Source organism: Coenobita brevimanus, chromosome 18, assembly GCF_032717465.1.
Source record: "Coenobita brevimanus isolate Jiangsu-jjx chromosome 18, ASM3271746v2, whole genome shotgun sequence".
Lineage (NCBI taxonomy): Eukaryota > Metazoa > Arthropoda > Malacostraca > Decapoda > Coenobitidae > Coenobita > Coenobita brevimanus.
The window spans coordinates 18,862,590-18,884,782 of record NC_136971.1 but is presented as its reverse complement, the minus strand read 5'-3'; the positions used below and the strand labels follow the sequence as shown (position 1 = coordinate 18,884,782).

At 42.8% G+C, this 22,193-nt stretch overlaps 1 protein-coding gene across 2 annotated transcripts in view; it reads right to left on the bottom strand.

Annotated features, from left to right (window-relative positions):
- The window catches only part of Ntf-2 (nuclear transport factor-2), a 197,666-nt gene that overhangs the window by 34,017 nt on the left and 141,456 nt on the right, over positions 1-22,193 (bottom strand). The window contains exon 4 of one of the 2 annotated variants that reach the window (XM_080266134.1): positions 18,575-18,738. The exons of the other annotated variant lie outside the window; for it this stretch is intronic. Coding sequence (XP_080122260.1) covers positions 18,622-18,738 — 117 coding nt within the window. The 3' untranslated portion in view covers positions 18,575-18,621. Of the gene's footprint in view, positions 1-18,574; positions 18,739-22,193 lie in introns of those variants that run through there. 2 annotated transcript variants of the gene reach the window in all.

Below are 22,193 nucleotides of genomic sequence, written 5' to 3'. Positions count from 1 at the left end.
CCTCCCTCACACCACTTCCCTTTCACCCCGCACTCCCACCACACCACTTTCGCCTTCCCCAGACAAAACACTAGGCCATACTTTATTTGCTTTCTCGCCTCACCTTCTGATCCTCGGGGTGAGATTTTTTCCTTCCCTAACCACGAGGCAACATCACGTCCTAAGCCGCCGTCATCGTCCTCATCAGAATCTCTCTCTAGGGGATGGAGAGAGGTCCATGCAGGTGTTTTGGGTGCAGGCTGGCCTTCCCTTGCCTTAAGATACATGACATACCGCTTTTTCCGGGGCGAAGGGACCTCCTCATCACTGCTTGTTATTTCCTCCTCAGGCTGCACATAATCTCGATCCACCACATCATCATCAAGTGGAGAATCACTATCTCCAGTGAAGGCATCCAGGGCAGATTGTATTTCGTCGTCTGAGAGACCTTTACGCGCCATGTCTGACCTGGGTCACTGCTAACAGGTGAGTGACCGAGACAAGGGCGAGCGCAGGTCACTCGGGGTCTGGGATGCTGCCCGCCAGGGGGCAGGTAGGGGAGGCTTGGGTACGTGGGCGAATCGAAAATCTCGCGCGAATTTTGAAAATTGTGGAAATTATGAACCTTGCAATTGCAGGACGTTGAAGTACGTCAACGGGATTGGCAGTGACATAACGTGAGGACATGGAAGTACGTTGACGGGACACCGCGGGTTAAAAAAAAAAAAAGTGGGTTTTTTGCCAACCCTGTCCAACATGCTTGCATGCGTCAGCCTTGGTCACCTAATGGTGGCTCTCCACACTGCTCAACCTCTGGAAGCTTCATTATTCAGTACCTTATGTCTGAGATCACACTCAATGACCTCGTCCCAGGTCTTTTTTGGTCTACCTCTTGCAACCCTACCCCAAACATTAACACTTCTCGCTCTCTGCACTCAATTATCATTCCCCATACTCTCCACATGCCCAAACCATTTCAATCTACCTCTCCTTATCACAACACCAGTACACTCCAATCCCATCCTACTCCTCAGCTCTTCCATTGCAAACCTAGCCTCCCAGGCCTCACACTCACGGACTCACTGCATATCCACCTAATCATTGCCATTTCTTCTATGTCTGAGCCTGCAAATATCCTCTTCCTTTACTGTCAAGGTCTCACTACTGTACAGCACTACACTCCTAACACATGCTGCATACAAAGATCCCTTGGCATGGAGGAAATGCCCTCTCCATGTCAGGAGAGACAGCAACTTCCACAACTTCTTCCAACCACTCCTCACTCTAGCCACAGAGCTAGCTCCAGCCCAATCTCCAGCACATAACATGTCTCCCAAATAACAAAACTCTTCCACACACTACTCACCAGCTAGTTCAAACCTTTGACACCTGACTATCTCCACCTGCTCTCCCTGACACACAGCACACATGAAATCAGCATGATCTCACAGTCTACCTCCAATACCACTATATCTCTAATGCAACCACTTATCACAGACACTGCACAAGATGGAATTACTTCCCACGCCCTTGTGGCAAATTGCACATGGCCACTCTCCCTCTTCCTTGACAGTATGGCCATCAGCCCTAGATACCATCACTTTTGTTTTATCTGCATTTAATCTTAAGCCCTTGTGCTGCATACCATCTCTCCACTACCAAAATCTTTCCTCTGCCTCCCTTTCATTCTCTACAATCAACACCAAATCATCAGCATAAAACATCTCTCACGGGAGTCCATTTCTGAAATCACGTGAGAAAGATTCAAATACCAAGATAAACAAAAAGGGGCTCAAACTGACCCCTGGCACACATCAGCATTCACAGAAAATTCATCATTCTTATCTCTGTTCACTATCACCTGGGTGCAACCACCCTCATACACTGCCATAACCATTCTAGACATTCACTCCTTGATCCCAAGCTTTTGCATTCCTCATTTCACTACCTCATTATGAACTCTGTCAAAGGCTACCTCCAAATCTGCAAAAACCAAGTACAGCTCCCTCTTTTTTCCTGATGCTGTCAGATAATGAATATTGCAACTGTGGCCCCACTGCCAGGCAGTTTCGGGAGGAAAACAGTGGTGAAGTTCCCACAAAGAAACCGAGGTCTGGTAGGCCTAGGAAAACTTCCCCAAGGTCTGTTAATGTTTTAAAACGTGCAGTGGAGTTTAATCCTCGTGTGAGTGCAAGGAAAATTAAGGAGAGCAACCCAGAAGTGTTTGGTGAGGTGTCAGTGAGAACAGTGTCTCGTAGGGTGCATGAGCTTGGTTACACAAGTCACAGGCCTGTGAAAAAGCCTCTTCTCTCTAGCAGCCAGAGAATTCGTAGGCTTGCCTTTGCTAACAAATATCTAAACTGGGGTGAGGAGCAATGGTTGTCAGTGTTGTGGTCTGATGAGGCAACGTTTAGTGTTACCTGTAACAGAGGAGCACGCAAAGGTAGTGACCCACTTGACCCACGGTATGTAGAAAGCACAGTTAAACATCCTGATTCACTCATGGTATGGGGTTGTTTCTCAGGGGAAGGGTTTGGGGAAGCTTGTTGTACTTCCCAAGAACCTCAGAGTGAATCAGGATGTTTACCTGGAGCTTCTGTGTGATCATTTACCAGACTCCTTCGAGCTAACAGGTGCACGAGTGTTTCAGCAGGACGGTGCACCTGCTCACAAGGCCAAATCGGTCACCAATTGGCTTCGTGACTGCGAGGTATCATTCATGACAGACTGGCCAGGAAATAGCCCAGACCTCAACCCGATTGAAAACCTCTGGTACCTCATAAAGAAGAGTCTCCAAGGGAAGGACGTGAGCTCTCTGCCTAAGCTGGAAGCCGCCATTCGTGACTCCTGGGACAAAATACTGCTCCAGCACCTCAGGAGCCTCGCCCTTTCACTTCCAAGACGTCTCAGGTCCGTGAAGAAACGTAAAGGCTACCCTACGAAGCACTAAAGGTAAATAAAATGCATTATTTATATGTTTTTTCAATGTTGAAAGGTTTGTTTCTCAGGAGGGACGCAGGGCACTCCATACTTCTGACGAGCACTGTATATGGTATTGAGTGGGTAGGTAATATTCCAAATCATCTCAGCAGTTCAGAAAGTGTTATCTGTGCCTTGTAGGCTTCCTGTGTCATTACGCTTGTTTATTTTCACTAATTTCTATATTTTTCAGATTCAGGTATAGTACTGTATTGATTACAGTATTGTACAGTATCATACAATATACAGTACTTTCTCGAAACACATTTGTAATAATATTAATTGTGATGACAGTATTCACCAATACATGTAAGATACTGAGCTGGTAGGCTTTTTGATTATTTGGCAAATTTGGATACTTGGCATCAGTCCGGTCCTGTAAATGCCGAACAATTGGACTTGTACTGTAGTTATTTACTCTGTTCCCATCTACTATAATGCCATAGTCTATATTATGGCTTTGTGCTAGTTCTTCAGTCTCTCTCTCTCTGTCTCCTCATCTCTTGTCCCCTCCCTCATTTTTCTTCTCTCCTGTCTCCTCTGCTCTTCTCTTCTTACTTTTCTTCTTCTCTCTCTTTCTCTCCTTCCTCTTCTCTCTTCCCTCTCTGCTCTTCTCTCCTGTCTCCTCTTCTCTTCTTACTTCCCTTCTCTCTCTCTCTCTCTCTCTCTCTCTCTCTCTCTCTCTCTGTTTCATCAGACAAATGTTATTCTTGTTTTTTTACCATAAGTTTACTTCTGATGACTTACTGTGTTGCTTTAATATTGTACGGTTTGTAATGTCATAAAAGTCAGAGAGATAAGGCATACATTGGTAAGACAGTGAAGATCTCTGGAGTTTTCAGCTAAGATCAGCTTGCATAAATTAGGTAAGGGCTGTATAACAAGGATTTTGATCGTAGCTGAGGCCATCACATGTGATTGATGTGTGTGTGCTGGATATTTGTGATGGGGATGTTCTGTATTTTATTCTTTGTTGTCGCTACAGATTTTATGCAGCTTAGGAGAGTAATGTTGAGTTGGAGGGATTAGATAAGCCATCAATTACCCCATAAAACGAGAAGAAACCTTTCTTAAGCTAGATGAAATTGCTTGTTAGTAGCAAGAATAAGTAAGATGTCTACATAATGAACAGGCTAAAGTTCTTTGGTGGTATTTGTTTTTTGGTGTTCTGGCTTGAGGCCTCTGAGTTGCTGTTCACTTATTCTCATTGCTTGGATAACTTAATTTAAACAAGGCATTTTCTTGCATATAAAAATGCAATGCATGTGTGTTAGTTTTTGTTTTACTTGTTAATTATGGTAATATCTACGGGTGACTCTACACTGAATGACAAGCCAAATGGTTTCCCGTACTCCAGAAAACCATTTACTATGCTGGGTGGTAACCATATAGCCAAATTATGGCCCCTGGTGGTTTAGTGAGCAATTTGGGCACTGTAATTGGATTGAGCCTGTGCAGGTTTGTATCCAGGGGATGGTTGGGGTTTGTTGTTTATGTAATGCCATGCAGGGATGAGTGAGGCTGGTCACTCTTATCTTAAATGTCAGGACCAACTTGCCAAGCCCCAGGCTCCTACGCTCCTCATGGGGCAACACTGGATTGGATGATGGTTGGATGAATATGCACCACACGAGAACAATCTCCTTTAACCCCTTAACCGCGGGGTGTTACTTTCGTGACGCTCGGGTGCAATGGATCATACTGCAGGGCGTCACTTTTGCGATTCTGTGTTATTTTGAATTCGCCTGGGCTTTGAAGTGGTTGCTTGTTTCATTTGTCAGTACTGCCAGTGTCTAACAATAGTCAGTGCTGCTATTGTCATCTGTACTCCCATCCATTGTTGACAATTTAGCCATTTCTCCCAGCTCTTGACTCCCCTCCATTACCCTCTCCTCCCGCCTGCCTCAGCTGCGCCGCACTAGGCAAATCTTGCTCGGATTTTTCCACTCATTTCATCCATTGGAATGAGCCCTATCCTTTATTCTCATACAAAATAATATATATAAAAAAGAAAAAAGGTAATTGATAGTGCCATACACCTGGAATTGGCTAATTATCACCTGGCAACACCCCACGTGCACTCGTTTGCTAATTTTTCCTGTTTATTTCCCCTTGAAATATGCTGTGTGACCTGTTCTCATAATAAAAATATATATGAGAAAGGAAGGGAGAAGCCTAAGTGATATTTACATTCACCTGGAACTACCTAATTTCCTGCCAATCATTTCACAGCATATAAATTTGCAGCTGTCACCTCGCTGACGTTGTCAACCCTTCGTGGCCCCATATCCGCCTCGTCATTCAGTTCAGTGCTGTCTCTTGAAATTAAAGCACGTAGCACTCGCGCCCCTCCATTTCTGCCGCTTCTAGAGGGTCCTGTGACCTCTACCCCTACTAAACCTCGTGTAGGAAGGGTAAAGTACTAAGTGACTCTGCTGTGGAGCGTGAACTGGCTAATTTATCCATGATAACGATGGACAGTGACTACAACCTTTCTGGTGAATCATGTGATGAGCCAGTGGAGGAAATGGTGATAAACTAAGAGTGCTTCAGTGTTGCAAGTTCATCCTGGCTCCAAGGGAAAGGAGCCCTTAGTTACTGGAAGTGACAGTGTATAACATAGTGTAAATAAAATAGAAATGTAAATAATTACTAATATAAGAATATGAGTACAAATACTTGGATTAATAACAGTGAAAGCTCTGCTCTCTATGCCAGTTTACTGAACGAGAAAGTTAATGCCTGGAGTGAAAATAAACTACTATTTCTGAAGGAAACTTATGGATAAATACTGTGTATATATATATATATATATATATATATATATATATATATATATATATATATATAAGTGTAATAAAGTAATAGGAGCATAAAGTGTGAGTGTGTTTATGAATAATAAATGACAGAATACCAGCGGGAAATGAGCGCAAGTGGGAAGCTTGTACGCGCTCGTTATTTTCATTGCTTTCACGGTGTTTTTTTTTTTGTGTGTGTGTGTATGGATTCCAAACTACTTAAAAATCATAGAATAGTGTTTCTAGTGATAATATCAGGCTGTGGTAATCATATTACGGGGTGTCGGGAAGTGTAAAGTGGAGACTTCGTTACCCAACTTCAGAAGTCTCCACAAGTCCTATGGTAGTCGACGAAGGCTCAACAAACATCCCAGCAGAAAGCTGAGGGTATGTGCCATATGTGTATACAGTTATAATATTCTAGGACTAATAACTGATTTTTGGCAAATTTTTAAAAAGTCGGTCGGAGCGCGAATATCCCTGCGTGAGGTGCACGGATCGCTTCCGACATGCCCGTGCTTAAGGGGTTAAGTTACAAATTTAATGTATGGATGGACAAGGGGCTCCCCAAGACATAAGGGAACATAGTGGTAGGATAAGAGTGTAATGTCTCAGATAAGGAGGAGGGGGGGGGGACTTCTTCAGGAATGGAAAAGCGGTAGTAACAAAGGAATACTTGGCTGCCAAGCATAGGGTCAGAAAGTAAGTTTTACAGCACAGAATTTTAGTCTCAGACTTTAATTAGATAGCCTTAATAGTGCCAGAAAGAAGAATGTGATATCTGTACTGTATTTAAAGTGGCAAAATAGATGAAGAGAGAAGACTGGGATATCATAGGTGAGGAATGTGTCAAGGATGGTTAAGGATAGGTAATGGTGGACAGTGAGGATATTAAAGATGTATCGAGAGAGCTGAATGAGGAGTATGGCTGGAACAGGAAGGATTGGAGTTAGTAGATCTAGTGTTTGACCCTTGGTCTTTGATGCTACTGCTGTGAACAGGGCAATTGGCTGGATGCAGCTAGGGAAGGTGGCAGGTGTGTTTGGGCCTGGGTTGACTGCTGAAATACTGAAGGCCTCAGGAGATATAGGTATGGGTATAGGTACTGATTTGATAAATTTGATGACAGTAATCTCTCAGTTATCTGGATGGCCATTACCCAGATAATCCATTATCCAGATGCTGTGATCTGGCTGTTCGAAACCATTATTTGTACATTTTTCATGGTATCTGGACAAAACCCTTGCGTCTGGGTGGAAATTATGGCTGCACGAACATTTTCGTGCCCAGCCAGGTGGGAATAGACTGGTTGTGCTGCCCTATCTGGCTGGGTAGTTCACCCAATGACTGCTGAACCCCCCTCTGTCGTTCTCATTTCCTGCATGGCAACAATGTAGTAAGCAGCTCCTCTTGGACAGTTGTTATGGCAGCCCATGTGGTGGCTTTTGTGGTTGTTTCCTACACTCTTTAGGCCTTGCTGCTCCTTGCCTGCCTAGAGTGTGTGCTGATGGCCTTTTCACCAAGGAAAAGGAAGGGGGTAGTGATGCCTCTTGAGAAGCAGGAAATCCTGGGTAAGATTGGTGTGGATTGGTTGAGTCGTGAGTGTTGACCTTGATTTTATTCTAGCGTACTGTACTGTATCATGATTTTATTCTATTCTACCATTATGTTTTCTGTGTCCACTGCACTCCCCCCCCCCCACTGCAGGGTGTGGCCCTGCAGTGGTGATTGCTTATTTGTGGTTGATGGGTCTGCTTGGCCATGGTAATTGCTTGGCTGTGGTCTATAGGTTTGCTTGACCAGATAGAGTACAGTAGTGATAAACAACAGGAACAAGTGCTGTACGATGTACTATAGTCGCCAGTTACACTGGCTTTCAAAGTTAGGTTAGTGGCCAGTTACATTGGCTTTCAAAGTTAGGTTATGTATGAAGAGAGAAGTCCATTATCCTGATGGAACCATTACCTAGACATGTCTTTGGCTCTATTATGTTGGATGATTGAGGGATACTGAATGTTTTCTCAAAAGCTGCCATTGGCGGCCTCCGCTCAATGTCAAAAGGCCAGAAATGAGTCATAACCCAGGAATCAGTTGCCCGATTGGACTGGAAATTGTTTTAGTCTTTAAGGTAGAGCATTTGAAAAGCACCTTGCTATAACAGATGTTGCACTACATTGTACCTTTTTTGCTGTGTTACGGTAACAAACCAACCAACAAACATACAAAAATCAGATTATTATAAAATAGATTAGAGTGTGTTGGTTCAGATGACTGCTTGAAAAATGTGATTGTAAATATGTAGAAGGGGAAGGGTGATACCCTCGAAAGAGGAAATTATAGTTCCATAAAATTTTTGGACTAGATGATGAAGAAAATGGAGAGAGTCCTGGAAGGCATGATTTGGGAAGGAATGAATATTGACGCGCACACCAACGACACACTGTCGATCATGCCACACCAACCAATTCACTAATTTCCTTTGTCTGGTGGCCTGCCTCCTTTAGAGCAATGATCTGGGATATGATTTCACTCGATAGTTCACGGGTAGGTGCCATAACAAAGTTTTAAAGGCCAAAACACTGCGGGACACTCGGTAAAAAATGGCGCAACTTGAGAGGGACACTCGGCGGAGTTCCTCTCTCTCAGGCAGCCCATGAGCGACTGAGGCGGGAACCAACCAGCGTGTCGGAAGGCCTCAGGTTACCGTGACGTCATGCTCGGAGCTCAAACTTGTGGCTCAATTCTTACCCCCAAAAATGGGTGATTCTTTTTGGGCCATAAGTATTGCGCGCCCGGCGGACAACGCTGAATACTTCTGACGAGTACTGTATGTACTGGTAAACACTTTCATCACTACTTATATTATTACAAATGTGTTTGGAGAGAGTACTGTATACTACCCCATAATTTCCACTCATAATTAACGACTTCACTAATAGTGATTTCTTCCTTAAATAAAAAAAACAAAAGTCAGAAAAATACAGAAAATAAAGGAATATGAATTGAATTGGTAAGGCCTTTCTGCTGAAAGTTAAACGTACATTTGGCGCTCATTCTTTTGTTCATTTTGGGTGTGTATGTGAGAGAGAAAGTAATGATGCAAACAGTAATGTATTTCATTAACCCCTTAACCTCTGGTGCTGAACAACCCCTTACCAGTGTCAGTGAAGTCAAGTTAGCATGAGCTGAAAAAAACTGCCAACAATTATGGGAAGAGAACGAAGGTCACTAGTATGTTTGCAAGACTCTACACTACCACCCCATGCAGTCAGGCAGTCACTTAATCTCAGATGTTTTTGCATATGTGGTACATGCACCGTAATTTTTTTAATTCTTCCGTGAATCAAAAAGAATCACAGGATGGGTTTAGGAAGCTAAAAAAAACACATTGCTAGGTGCACCAGACGATTCTCTTCGCATTTTCAAGAAAAACGGATTAATTTTTGAACTCTTAAAATACTGTTCCGGGGCCAGCCAGGGGTGCACGCAAATTTCTGAACCCACCGCCACTGAGGGGTTAAGCCATTATGCCATACCTACGATTGTTTGTTTCCGGTGAAATGAAAGAAACTTACTGTACGTACTGTACTCAAAGATGTATTTCTATCTATCTATTGCCAGACGCCTCAATCCCGTTTGGGGTGGCCACAAACAAATCGCCTCCAAGTCGCCCTGTCCCCCGCCATTTCACTGCCCTGCTCCCAACTCACACCCCCCTCTCTCATATACCTCTCCACCCCATCCCTCCATCTCATCCTCGGCCTCCCCCTCCCTCTTCCCCCCTCCACCTCACTCACATACACTCTCTTCGTCAGTCTTTCACTCTCCATCCTCTCCACATGCCCAAACAACCTCAGAGTGTTCCTCATAACGCTTCCTATCACATCCACATCCACACCACAACACTCCTTTATATCCTCATTCGTCAGCCTGTCTCTCCACGTGACTCCACAGGCTCCTCTTAAATAACTCATTTCCACTGCTCTCACTCTTGACTCGTGTCCTTCCAACAATGTCCAAGCTTCACTTCCATACGTTAGAGTTGGTATCACAATACTGTCATGTAGTAACTTTTTCACTTCCATGCTCACTTCCCTGTTTCTTATCACTGCTTTCAAGGAACCAGCAACCTTTCTTCCCTGCTGTACCCTTTCAAGCACTTCACCCTCCAAACCTCCATCCTTACTCATCACACTACCCAAATACTTAAACGTACTCACATTTTCCAATTCCTCACCATCCAACCTCGCTGTACATTCACTAACTTCACCTCTCTCAAAGACCATCACTTTACTCTTCCCTACATTCACCTTTAGGTTCCGTTTCTTACACACTCTCTCAAACTCATCCACCAAGCCTTGCAGCTCCCCTTCGTCTTCACTCAACAACACAGTATCATCTGCAAACAACAGTACAGGGAGTTTCCAAACACTATCCTCTCTCACCAGGGCCACTCCAACATCCACTACCCTACCTTGTACCTCTTTTATTTCATTTCCCAATTTCCCAAGTGTAGGTTAGGTTAGTTAGGTTAAATTATTAGGTAAAGCTGAACTAGGTTAGGTTAAGTTTAGTTAAACACTTGGGGCAGTCCCTTCCACCATTACACTGATGAATCAAACAAGAGTTGTCACAGCCGAACACCTAAAAGCAAAGGGGAAACAGATTTAACAAGATACGTTTATTTATGGGTAATGCATTACAGAATCAGTGGTTCATAGGCTACGCAATTACCGGTAAATGTCATTTTCACAAAGGAGTCATGAACTTGCAAAGGGGTTTGGAATGTAACCTTCACTAATTTGAGGGGTATCTGTACCATATGAGACTGTACAATACTGTACTCAATACAGTACTATACCTGAATCTGGAATATAAAGAAACTAGTGAACATGTGAAAGTGTAATGACACTGCAGGCCTACAAGTCACAGATAACACTTCCTCTATTGCCGAGATAACTCGGAATATCTGCCGAACAATCAAAGACTTTCTTAAATAGGACCGTTTCTCAAAACAGCCAAAATATTGGATCTATCAAGTAATCAGCTGCCAAATAATTGGACTTCTACTTTATTTTAAATGTATGATATGAAGTGCAGTGGGAAACAGAAACAGTAGGAGTGTCACCAAGGAAATCAGTAAGTTGTGAGGGCCAACGTAGTGATGAAAGGAAGGGGAAAGCTGCGAGGCTTTGTTGGAATGTAGACGGGCAATCAAGAAAATGATGACGGACAGTCATGGGACAGTTACAGTGTAAGCAGATGGGCTGAAGGTCAAATGACCATGAGTCAGGCGGGTATGACCCAAACGAAGACAAGCAAGGAGCTTTCCCATCGACAACTGGGGTGGGCTGATGTGTGCCAGGGAAGAACAGAGGGTTTAACATTATGAAGTTTGTTGTGAACCTGTTGGTTCCACATGAATTGCCAACGATCACAGAAGAGATGGGTTAGAAGAGGGAAACAATCAAAGGAGGGAATGAGGCAGGGACAGGACCTAAGGGAGAAAGTAGCAGTGTGCCAATAAGTCAGCTAGTTCATTACCTGTAATCCCGATATGGCTAGGAACCCAGCAGAAGTGAACTGACATTTTTCTAATAGAAAGGCGGAACAGCCACTCCTGAATTTGGGTGACTAGTTGATGAGAAGTGTGATGTGTAAGGAAGTGTGCTAACCCAAAGAATCAGAGATGAGACTCAAAGCAAAAAGAATAGCATACAGTTCTGCAGTGACTATACTAGCAATGAAGGGAAGTGTACTTTGGAGGGAGGAGTCAGGGAACACAACAGCAAAACCAACACGATGACAAAATTTACAGTAATCAGTAAAGATATGCATGGCAGACAGGACATATGTTAAAGAAAATGAAAGCGAAGGGTATCTGGGGGAAGAAATGACTTAGAACATGGGAGAAATGAAGCGCAGACCACTGCACGAGGCAGAAGCCAAGGTGGGAGGGAAACTGGATGTAGTGGAAGAACAGGAGGAAGGGCAAAACAAATAGACTGAAGAAGGATGGGAACCAAAAGGACGAATAGAAGAAGGAGATGGTAGACCAAGTGAAAAGAGCAATGGTGAAGGCTAGGAAGACGAAGCAACTTATTTGTAGGGAACTGAAGAAGACATGTATAGGACCTGAGAGTGAGTAGAGAAAGACGATATGAGAGGGGGGGAAACGTCCAATTTAGCACAATGACTTGTAGCAGGAGCCAACCCAAAAGCACCAAAGCTAAATGAGGACTAGTATAATGAACAAAATCTAAGTTTTGAAAGAGTGCAAGTGAAGACAGAAGAATGGACTTGCCAACCATAACTGAGCTTGGAAAGAAAACTGACAGGGTGAAGACAAAGAAGTGTGACACAATCAGCACCCCGTGAAAAGTGAGACTGCGTTTGCAGCAAACAACAACAATGAAGGGCAAAAGACTTGAGGAAAGAATTATGCTCATTCCAAGTTAACTGAGAGTCAAATGTGAGACCAGAAATGTGGTAGAGCATAAGTAGGGTAGTTTTGGTGCTTTTTGGTCGACTCCTGCTACAGGTCAATGTGCTGAATTGGGCATTTCCCCCCGTCTCGTATTGTATTTCTCTTCTAACTCTCAGGTCGTATACGCTTAAATGTACAAAGAAGGCTGTGGTATGGTTTGCTAACGAGTAAACATTACCGCACAGGACTTACTGTAGGGGTAGAAAAATGAAAACCAGCATCAACGGCAGACTGAAGAAAGGATTGGAGACGGGGTAATTTGAATCTGCTGCGTAAATAGCTAAATCTTTAACATACAGAGAGACCAAAACAGAAGGGGGTAGAGAATGGACAATGCCAGTTATAGCTATAATAAAAAGGATAGTACAGTCCTTAGAACACAGCCTTGGGGGACACCTTCATGCTGGGCTAAAGGCTTGGGAAAGGTGGTCTCTTAGACGGACATGAAAGGTTTGGAGGAAAAGAGAATTTTGAAGAAAAGCATCTAAGATACCATGCAGACCAAGGGAATGATGACAACAAAGTGTATGATATCTCCATGCCGTACCGTTGGTCTTTTCTGCATAAAAAACGATGGTAATGACCGACTTGCGAAGTGATGAAGCAGAGCCGATAAAATATTCAAGGTTGAGGAGAGGATTTAAGGTGCTGCACACTTTGCAATATCCAAACTGTAAGGGAGAAAGAAGACTACGGGATTCAAGGTGCCACGAGTCAAGTACCGTACTGACCATCTGTTCAACCAATTTACAAAAACACCTTGCCAGAGCTATGGAACAGTAATGTTGAGGAAGGTGTCCAGCTTTACCTAGCTTAAGAAAAGGGAGGATGATCGCTATACACCAATAAAAAGGAAAGAAACATTCAGTCCAAAATTTATTATAAAGGACCAAGAGAAAGGACATGGCATGTGGGGAGAGATTGTTTTAATATAGTGTAATGAACACCATCAAGTCCTTCACTTGTATTTTTACAAGATTTAAGTGAAAACGACAATTCACGAACAGAGCTGGAAACGTTAAGAACTCCCTCAGCTGACAACATAAAAGAATTTGGTATGGATTCAGAATCAGATTTAAGGCTATGAAATTGTGGAGAGAGATAAGACCCATTACTAATAAGACTAAAACAATTACCTACGGTATCTGACACTAAGGAAGCATCAGCCATAGATTGGCCATCAATATGAAGAACAACAGGTGTATTTACAGAAAAAAAAGAAACACAGTCTCTCCAACTACAATGTTTAGCCTGACAGATGGTAAGACAGAAGGCACCGGAAGCTCGGCGAAACATGAGGAGACTACAAATCATTCAGGGGTGGACTGTTTACAACAAAAATTTTTCTCGGTGGCACATTTGACACAGAGAGATCACAAACAGGTTGAAGTCCACCAAGAAACAGAAACACGTCTGGCAGCTGACGGTCGTGTATCATGGGGAAGGGCAGTGAGAGCAGCATTTAAAACCAGGACAGGGAAAGACATGTCTTGGGAGGGGAGTGGGGGAGGGACGAGGGAGAGGACATTACGAGGCAAGAGAGAATTCGACAGGGAAGTGATCATTAAAAAGATTGTCTTCTCATACCAACCAATGAAAATGGGGAGAAACTGAAGGCAAGCAAAGGGACAGATCCAAACAACAGAGGAAATGAGTACAGAGATCAAGTGAGTAGGGGTTCCAATGTTAAGATAGAAACATCTTGAGAAGAAAGAAACTGTTCTGATAAGCGTCCACTAGTGGTAATCACAGTCACCCCACAGGGAATGCCAGCAACTGAAGCCACCAAGAAGAACAATACGAAGAGGAAGGGATGAAGGAATGGGACAAAGTTAGGAAAATCAAGAGGGACAGATGGACGGAAATACAGAGAGCTAATGGCAATCCACTGGCTAAGAAAGGCACGAGCTGAAGTATGAGGGATAGAAGAAATAGGAAGAGGTTCAAAGAAGACATCACTGCAGATAAGGAGGGCAGTGTAAAATGAAGGAGGGGATGCAAGAAAGGTACACTCAACCCCCTGCTATCGCGCCTAATTGGTCACAGGAAACGCGCATGATAGCTGAATACGTATAGCTGAACTGAACAATCAATGGGAAAATTTCTAATTGGTTTTTCAGTGGCCCATTTTTCTAACTTTTAACCAATTTATGCCTACGATTTCCTGCCAATCTCTTCTCTAACATGAAATAAAGCATTATTATATTAATAATAACAGTATAATGAATAAATAAACAACATAAAAGGCCATCAAACATTTATAAGGATTACGGCTTGGGTGGTTTGATGGGTTCCAAGGCTTGGGAGTGGATTAGTTGCCACCAGATCTCTTTGGCTGTCTCCATTTCTTTAGTGTCCACAGCTAAAGGGGGGTGTCACATGGTACCTTATATCAGGAATGGCTGAGGAACATTTAAGTGTAACAAAACTTGGACGCTATCACACACGTTCCTCACACTGTTGTCAGAGCCCCATCTCAGTTATAAACACGTGATTACTATATCGACATCACAGTTTTTTCGGTATAAGAAATATTAACTCATTATAATGGTTTCAAAACGACTGATATTTATTCTAAAATACAATATTAATAAGTATTCAGTGTTAGGCTAAATTTCAATGCTGTAGTACAATATATTCTTTCGAGCCGAATGGGTTTTGGTCACTGTTTTGCCCGTCGTGTCCTCGGCAGGAATCCATTCAGATGCATTCCAAATGCCCGTGCTATAATCGGGAATTTTACCACGTTACCGTTCCAATTAACCATCGTATCCTCTGCAAACCTCGTACGAAGTGCCGTCTGAATAAGTTTCGCTTAGCCTGTCTTCAAACTCGACGCGTGAGAGCGGTCTTGGGGTGCGTGATAGCATGTATGGTTGTGCATTTGATGTGTGCGTGATAGCAGATAAGCGTGACAGCTGAACGCGTGATAGCAGGAGGTTGAGTGTATAGACAGGAATAGGAACAGGGGAAGTATGAAGAAAGGTTTCTTGAACAGAGGTAAAAAGAGGATTATGGTTGGAAATAAGAAAACAAAGGTTTGTACAATGGGTAGAGAAGCTTCTTACATTCCACTGAAGGAGTGCCATAACTATGGAAAATCAAGTGTTGGAGGAGCGCTGAGATTGTTTATGGCGCTGAGGGAGAAAGTATCTGGGAGGTATAGGTAAATCAAGAAAGGATGAGATCGGGGAAGATGGGGGTGCGTAGCAACCACAGAGGAGGTGGGTAGCTAGATAGAGGAGTGGGAAACAGAAGACAGGGGAAGAAGTGCAGGAGAGGTACAATGAATTGGAGGGGAAAGTTCGGGAGAGATAGGAGAGCTGGAAATAGGGGGGTGGAAGTATTTCTGCAGTGACAAGGGTAAGTAAGGAAGAGGTATGGTTAAGATAATTGATTATACATTGCAGGGATTCTGCTGCTACAGGAGATGACAACAGCTGAGTGCAAGCTGGTGACATAACATTATAATGTCGCTGGTTGGAGGAGAGGGAACACTGGATATGCTGGGAAGTAGAGGAAGTGGGGAAAACCCCAGGATTATGAGATGGGAAGGATGCAACAGCATGTTAATTTTTTTTTAGCTCAGAGAGAAGGTAAGTGGGAAGAAGAACGGGAGTATACTGTATGGGAAGGAGGTGGGGTGGAGGGAGCAGAACTAACAGAGGGAATGGAGGAATAGGAATCCGGAAGACAGGCAAGAGTAGCAAAAGAATTTGAGAGGGATACAGAAGTACGGACACTGGATGAGCTTGAAACCTGTGATACAGGAGTGGGTCAGGCCACACATGTATATGAGATGCCAGGGGCATGCCCCAAGCAATGTGCTAGTCGATGGGCTTCTCGGAGGGTAAGCCCTGTTTTCCACAGGATATGGGACACTTCAGCTTCCAAAATATAATTAGGGCATTTTCTGCAGGAAGCTGTATGATGTCCCCCACAGTTCAGGCAAGATTAGAAGGTCGGTACATATGTACAAGCTGATTATCCAGCTTGCGAACAGTTCGGGAGAACAGCCCGTGACCGGCAGTACTTTGCTGGATGATCAAAACGCCAGCAGGAAGTGCACTGACAAGGGGTAGAAACATATTCTTTAACAGAGAGGACTGTGCCTCCAATAATAACGAAGAGGAAGATCTCGAGATTGAAATACTATTTTAGCAATTTTGGCTGGTTGTTGGCGGTATCCTCAGGGAGGGTCTTACGCGCAGTCAGTGAGTTTCTATTTCCAAAAGACAAGAAAGAAGGGAGTCGGACAGTGCCAGCTGCTGAATTCAACTGTGCATCTGGAGAGACAGAGACTGGATTCCCTGATGGGCCAACTAATGATGTGACTTTTTCTGCTTGAGCTGCATTTTGTACTTTGAGGGGATGAGAGCCATTACGTTGTACAAAGAATGTAATATTGGAGCCTACATGTCATAACAATAAGAGGTAAAGTGAGAGGTCATCGGTTTGGGAACTGATGTTAAAATACTGAGACCAGGTCTGGGGTCCAAAAAGAGAGGTGGTCAAAACTGGGTTAGTGAGTCGGGAAGCAGTATGAAGACGGGACAAAGAAGCCGAAGAAACAGAACAAGTAGTTGGAGGAGGGGGCGGAGGAAGATAAAGTTCAAAAGTTACTAGAGAAGATGAACAGGTAGATAGAGTTGTACATGGAAAGGTCTGTGAGGCCAGAGATGGCATAATTAAGCAGGACAAAACTGGTAGAGAAACAGAGGAAAGAGCCAGAGAAGTGCCAAGAAGAGAAGCCGGGGTTGCTATCAGGGTAAAAAATCAGCAGAACCCGGGGAAGGGGGAACCAGAAACAACTTCCATAATTTCCTTTGGGAGGGAAAAGGCTCACCATGAATGTTGAAAAGAAAGTAGTATTTTGGCAGAAGCCGGAGTCCAGAGGCCCAGCCAATGACCAAAGCAGGGATCAAGCTCCAAGCACGCACTCCCTACCCTACCCATGAAGAGATAGTAACATCGTGTGGGAGACCAAAGTCTCCCAGCACAATGATGGGCCATCGGCTATTGGCCGAGAGTCCTACCATTAAGAAATAGCACCCAAGCATCCAAAAGCTGCAGCTCAGCAGCAGTTCTGCCCCTACAGAGGTCCACACATTGGGGTGGTGCTGAACCACAACTGGCCAGACCTATAGCCCACGGGCACACCTTAATCATTCCTGTTGCAACTTATTTAGTCACTGATGAAAATTTTGATGAAAGTGGGAATTTCCTCTCTATTTAAAGCCAAAAACAGAATAGTGAGGATGGGAGAAAAGGGGGAAGCAACAGCAGAAGAAATGGGCCTTGCAATACTAGCTGAGGCAGCAATAAGGACCCAAGGAGAAAGGAGAGGGCAGAGCAGAGTGAAGACACAAGTGCAGCATCCACCTAGCAACCAAAACTTCCACACACTGTTAAGTTCATTAAGGCACCCTGCTATGGCTCCCCTACACATCAGTCCCAATCAACATCTCAAGACCCCCCCGGACAACAACGAGCAAGGAAACAGAGAGAGAGAGAGAGAGAGAGAGGAAAAAAAAAAACTATTTACGGTGTGCCATCACTCAGCTAAAATGGAGGGGGAGGTATGTGACTGCAGAAGGAATAAATAAAAAAGAATAACAGAAAAAGTAGTAACAAAAGTAACTATCAACTACAGCCAGTAACTGCTGTTTTAAGCCTCTCTAGTGCCAATGTTTTGCTTTTATCAGTACCCGAGTTGAGGTCATACTTTTTTTTTTTTTTTTTTTTTTTTTTTAAAGCTAAATAACAAAATGCAGGAACCAGGTTTCAGATACAGTTAACATTACCTTTTCTGTAATGGGTTAAGTTACATTGATTCTGTGTACATTGGATGGCAGAGTAACACGTTAGCCATGTAGTAAACTAGGCAATCTACTGTATAAAAAATGTCCTCTGGGTAAGGGGCTAAAGGGTGAACCTAGTAGCTACACAACTGTCACAGCTTCACTCTCCTGTGTAGCTACTGTAACTCAACATAATGCCATGCAATAAAGTAATACAGATATTACACAAAAATACATACACCAACACACAAAAAGATATTTACACAAAAATACATACACCAACACAAAAACAGCAAGTAGTGTAATAAAAAACAAACATCATACAGTGACATACAATGGTCATGCTTCAATTAAAAAAGGGTCAAGTACAATACAATAATAAAAAAATCATAATACCAATGCAAGCGAATAATCAATAGCACTCAAGATGACTCAAGAGTACCTTACACAACAACGGAGCGAAGAGGAGCAGGAAGGCTTGTGGAGGAGTGAGTAAAGACACTGTCAACAAACTCCTCGGCCCCTTCACTCGTCCACATATCCGCCACACCTCCCCGCCATCACACCCTGCTCCCACTCAGACAGCTATGTGATGCAGGGCAAGGCGGAACATGTCATGCTGTACGAAGAAACTGTCTCCCAAAGGCTTCAAGACAAACGTTTGATTGAAGCCATGGGGAGGATCATCATCCATCTGGGGTTTCAGCAGGTGTTGAGTTTAGGACATTTGGAGAGGTTCATTGTAGAATTGTTGTTGATAGAAGAATATAAACTGAAGAATGGTGATTGGCAGATGATTGTTGATTGAAGAACAGATGTGATAAGCCAATGGATGATGTTGAATGAAAGGTGGTTGACGGTCATCTCGTGGAGGTTACCACACAATTAGTTTTTGATGTCATATTATCAATTTTATGAATTGCAATCATTCCATACAGGAGCATTGAGGAGTCCAGAGTCATTGGTTTACTTCCAGTGTTACCACCATCCATTAATATATTTCAAGTTTTTGTCCACACATCAGGAGTTCAAGGAGGTCAGTACGTTTTCCACCAGTTGGCACAGCAACACAATCAATATATTCATATCCACCAAGTGTTGATACCAGGTTCATGGGTTGAGAGCCGCATGCAAAATTTGAGTTGCCAGGAGAAGTGAAGTGTCAACCAGATGAGTTAAGAATAGGTTAAGATAATACAACTACATCTAAAGTTCATAATTTACCTATTAATGTATGCTATCAGCGATCCGCTTCTTTACAAAGTAGTACTCATTAGTTACTGCAGACGTTTAGCTGTAATTTCTGAATTTCATTAAAACAAAACAATTCAGCAAATCTGTCAATTTCATTACACAATTACACAGTACATAAAATGTTCATCTAAATTAGGAAATTTTCTGCAACCTGAAAACTGAAACATGGTTATCACAAGGGAGACACTCCTATGAAACTTATTTGAAAAAAAAAAAACTATTTATTTTAAAAAAATAAATAATAAAAAAATAAAATCAACAGTTTATAAGCTGTCATGGTTGAAGATTATGTCTCATAACATGATTTTGGCTGTGCATTTCATTTGTTAGTTTTAAAATCCTGGTACTTTTGAAATACCTCAGTGCTGTGTTGACTAATCATACATTTCATTCATCATCCAATCCTACGTTGCCCCATAAGGAGCGTAGAAACCCGGGGCTAAGCAAGTTGGTCCTGACATTTAAAGTGAGAATGACCAGCCTCATTCATCCCTAAGTGGCATTACATGAGCAATAACCCCCAAACACCCCCCGGATATAAACCTTCACCAGCTCAATCCGATTGGAGTGCCATTATTACCCACTAAACCACCAGGCACCAAAATTTGGTTATATGGTTACCACCCAGCACAGTAAATGGTTTCCTGGTGTACAGGAAACCATTTGGCTTGTCACTCAGTGTAGAGTCACCCACAGGCAGAAGGAAGAGGAAAGAATGAAGGAAAGAAAGACAGATGAGGGAGTGTAAAGTCACCCGTAGGTAGAAGCATGAGGAAAAAATGAAAGAAAGAAAGACAGAAGAAGCTGACAGGAAAGAAGGGTGGAGGAGAGGAAAGGGCAGACACCCGAGAGCAGCACTACACTGAGTGAGTGGATGGTGAATGCCCCCACCAACCACAAGCTGTATTGACTAACCTGACAAAAAGTCAGTCTGATGATGAGAACATAACCTGTGACCCACTAAATTTGCATGCTTAGATAACATTCTTCCAGAACTCATAACCTAAATTGTGTGGAAAGGAAGAATATGATATTCAAGGTGGTAAATCAGACAATGAGAGAGAATAGGGATATCATAGGTGGGCAGTGTGTAAAGAATGATGAAGGAAGGATTGTGGTGAACAGTGGAAACATTAAAGATGCATGTAGAAAGCAATACAGCCAGTTGTTGAATGAGGAGTTAGACTGGGACAGGGAAGGTTTGGACCCTGCAGATCCAGTGTTTGGCCCTTGGCCTTTGATTGACGCTGCAACTGTGAGCAGGGCAACAAGGAGTACAAAGGAAAGCAAACAGCAACAGACCTTATGGTCCTTTCGAAGCTGTTTGGTACAGAGTAGACTATGACTACAAGATCTAACTCTACATGCTGAAGGATAAGGATAGTAAAGCAAGAGGGCTCCCCCCACCTCCAAATCCTCCAGCCAAAACTGGCAAGAAAAAGTGAGAAAAACCACCACGCAGCATGGAAAAACTGACATGGAAATTTCATAGGAAAGACTGAAAAGGAAACGCTACATTCTATAATACATTATCTATAAGCTAACAGTATGAATAACCTGAAAGAGAAAGTAGTAAAGTACAATGAGTAATCTAATAAATAAATGACTAATGCATGTCACTTTGTACGGGTACGATGAGTAGACGGGGCATCTGTGAACACTGTGTGGAAATTGCACAGTGCACAGAGTGGATATTCAGAGGTGGTGTGGCAGCCTTGCCTGACACTATTAAGGTAGGCAGTCAATCAGGCCCCAGCTCCATTCATTCCACTGAGACTAGGAACTTTCCCATGCGGGACAAGCAAACAAGTCACCTCCTGAAGCAGTGACCCCTGGTACATTAAAAAAAATCCCGATGGTGGCCACGTAACTAACAGGGACCCTCAGTGATCCACAGCCCATCACAGGTCAAAAGTATGAGTAGTGACCGTTAACTCAGGGCTATCTGTGCATATACTATATTTGCATTTAATAAATTGATCCAAGCTCTAAAAACTAAAATAAAATAAAACAGAAAATTGTAAATACACAAGTGTTTTATTCAGGAGTAAACATATTAAGCTGGGGGTTGGATGCCAAATACTTATCCAGGTGACCTTTAAAGGTTTGTACTGTATTACAATCTATTACATTGGAGGGCAATTTATTCCATATATTTACAACTCTATTGAAGAAGAAATGCTTAGCTTCATGCAACTGGAATCGTTTGCCAATTATTTTATGCCCATTGCCTCTAGTGTAGTTCGGGTGATCAACTGTGAAATATTTATCGACAGCCACGTTATCATGTCCTTTGAATATGTATCTTGAATACTTGAATTAAATCTCCTCGTATCGTCCGTTATGTTAGGGTAAAGAGATTCAGGGCTTCTAAATGTTCCTCATACGGTTTATTTCTCAATCTACGTATCATCTTTGTCATCCTTTGCTGCACTCTTTCAAGCTTTTCCATATCCTTTTTATAATACGGTTACCAGAACTGAATGCAATACTCCAAGTGAGGGCATACTAAGGAATTATACAAAGTAAGGACGATATTATCGGATTTATATTCAAATGCTCTGCCTATGAACCCAATCAATTTGCTGGCTTTTTTCACAGCTTCTGTACATTGTTTGCTTGGTTTCAAATTATTTGTTATTATAACTCCTAAGTCTTTTTCATGATTTACCTGCTTGGTTTCAAATTATTTGTTATTATAACTCCTAAGTCTTTTTCATGATTTACCCTATCAAGTTGGACATTATTCATGCTGTAACTTGCTCTTACATTTTTACTGCCAATGTTTAACACTTTGCATTTATTAATATTGAAATCCATTTGCCAGACTTGGGCCCAGTTAAACACTTGATCAAGATCTCTCTGAATTGCCTGTCTGCAGTGCTGTATCTGCTC